The following is a 2,300-nucleotide window of genomic DNA, read 5'->3' on the forward strand; positions in this document are numbered from 1 at the left end:
GGATTAAGGTTATGAGTTAGCCACTGTAAGGCGATGGGAAGGAAACAAGCCCTGCTCTCGTGGATTTGGAGTCTGGAGGATTACCCCAAAACTGGCACTGAGTTAGGCTGCATGATGCTTCTGGCTAAATAGAGTATCCAATGACATGTCCCTAAAGGGAAGAATTCTTACCTTTCTTTCACTATTTATGTTTTTTAGGTGAAATCAGATGCTACTGTGATGCTGCACACTGTGTTGCAACTGGCTATATGTGCAAATCTGAGCTTAGTGCCTGCTTCTCCAGACTGCTTGATCCTCAGAATACACATTCCCCACTTACTCATGGCTGCTTGGACTCTATTGCAAGCACAGCTGATATCTGCCAAGCCAAACAAGCACAAAACCACTCTGGCACCACCACCATGTCCACATTGGAATGCTGTCATGAAGATATGTGCAATTACAGAGGACTACATGATGTTTTGTCTCCTTCCAGGAGTGAGACTTCAGGTAGGGCAAGGAAGCTTCAATGAAATGTTTTCTGGCCACTAGGCTGGTGACAGCTGAGACTTCATAGATCTGCTATAGGTGTAGTAGTCAGTTTAAGTAAAGGCACCAGTAAGTAGGTGGGATGGATGGACAGATGGGAGCATCCTGGCTGAGTAGCTTTTGTCTGCATTAATGTTGAGATCTGTTTTGCCAGCTAGGCCTTGCTTCTAAAAGGGCAGTGGCATTTCTAGTTAAATCAGCTAGCAGGGTAAGAAATTCCCTGTTATAAACAGCCTTAGAAACTAATTTTTCACTTCGTATGAGTATTTTCTATAGATAGCACAGAGTGTTTAGCTGTGGCTCTGTAAACTTGTCAGTGTGGCTTTTAGGGGATGTGTGTATATGTGAGTCAGTTCTTGATGCTGAAATAAACGTCACATCTTTCCCCTTTGCAGGGCAAGGGAGCAGATATCAACATGACAACAGCAGGAATCTCATCACCAAGGTGCAGGAATTGACCTCTTCAAAAGAGTTATGGTTCAGGGCAGCTGTAATTGCTGTTCCTATAGCTGGAGGGCTAATCTTGGTGCTCCTTATTATGCTGGCTTTGCGGATGCTCAGGAGTGAAAATAAGAGACTGCAAGATCAACGACAGCAAATGCTCTCCCGTTTGCACTATAGTTTTCATGGACATCATTCGAAAAAAGGGCAGGTGGCAAAATTGGACTTGGAATGCATGGTGCCTGTGACTGGTCACGAGAACTGCTGCATGACCTGTGATAAAATGAGACATTCAGACCTCAGCAATGATAAAATTCTTTCACTAGTCCACTGGGGAATGTACAGCGGACATGGGAAGCTGGAATTTGTATGACCAATTATTTTTTAATCTGAGCTAAACTTACTCTCCGAACTCTTGAAGGCCTTTGGGTTCTGCTGGACAGGAGCACTTTATCTGAAAACAAAAACTCTCATAAATCATCTTTGAGAAACAAAGGACCTCTGCAAACAGAATCTTGGATATTTCTTCTGAAGGATTCCAAAAGTTGTCTTATTTGCACAGAGTAAAATACACTCAAATGTATTGTTTGCTTTAAAGATATGAAAGCAAAAATTAGAAGTTGTAAACACTGTCACCAGGGTTATCTGAACTGTAGGGAGCTGAGAGCTGAGTTATTCTAATAAACTGTATGCAAGCTCCTATGTTTCCTGACTTATTGTAAAGATTTTTAAAATATATATATTTTGTCTGAAACTTGCTTGTGACTTTTTGTTTTGGAAAACAATTTTTTTTTTTGGGGGGGGGGGGGTGAAACAAATCAGTGAGGTATGTATAGTAATGCTGTGCATAACAATTAGATTCTAAAACCAGAGTCTATTTTCCTACTCTGTGAGGGGAAATTAGGTGGTTATTCCAGAAAGAAGGTGGCAACTTTATTGTTTGATGCTTGAAATGTAGGTGGCACTGAACCTACATCCTCAATTCTTGGCTGTTGCATTTTGCTCATAAGCTGGTTGAATTCTTCTGCAGGTTTGTGTGATGACTTTTTCTTCCTCTCTGTTAATGAAGTGCTTCCCTTTTTCTGTGCAAAGCATGTCAGAAAGTGGCTTCTCATTCTTTATAGCTGGCTGTTCTCCTTTGTCTCTGAATTCTTATTTTCTGTGATCTTTTTTCCTTTTGTACCTTTATACTCAACTTTTTTTGGGGGGAGAGGAAGGAGGAGGGAAACCCCAAAACCACAAGGCCTCTTCTGCTCTGTATAAATTTTTCTGTAGATAACCCCTCTGGGCACAGTGGTAAACATCTGCCTTGCTTTTTTGTAGCGTAACTC

General features: G+C 41.4%; 1 protein-coding gene across 1 annotated transcript; it reads left to right on the forward strand.

The window, feature by feature from the left end:
• Positions 1 to 202: 202 nt before the first annotated feature.
• BAMBI (BMP and activin membrane-bound inhibitor) lies at positions 203 to 1,723 on the forward strand. Its single transcript, XM_010006970.1, has 2 exons — positions 203 to 489; positions 924 to 1,723. Exons 1-2 carry the CDS (start codon positions 249 to 251, stop codon positions 1,340 to 1,342), a joined length of 660 nt encoding a protein of 219 aa, XP_010005272.1. The 5' UTR covers positions 203 to 248; the 3' UTR covers positions 1,343 to 1,723.
• Positions 1,724 to 2,300: the final 577 nt, after the last annotated feature.

This window comes from Chaetura pelagica, unplaced genomic scaffold, assembly GCF_000747805.2.
Source record: "Chaetura pelagica isolate M959 unplaced genomic scaffold, ChaPel_1.0 scaffold17, whole genome shotgun sequence".
Taxonomy (NCBI): domain Eukaryota; kingdom Metazoa; phylum Chordata; class Aves; order Apodiformes; family Apodidae; genus Chaetura; species Chaetura pelagica.

Bases quoted from the DNA above. Each gene is read 5' to 3' on its own strand.
- BAMBI (XM_010006970.1), top strand. From the start codon at position 249: ATGTGCAAATCTGAGCTTAGTGCCTGCTTCTCCAGACTGCTTGATCCT. The intron at 490-923 runs GTAGGGCAAGGA...TCCCCTTTGCAG, and splicing joins TTCCAGGAGTGAGACTTCAG to GGCAAGGGAGCAGATATCAA.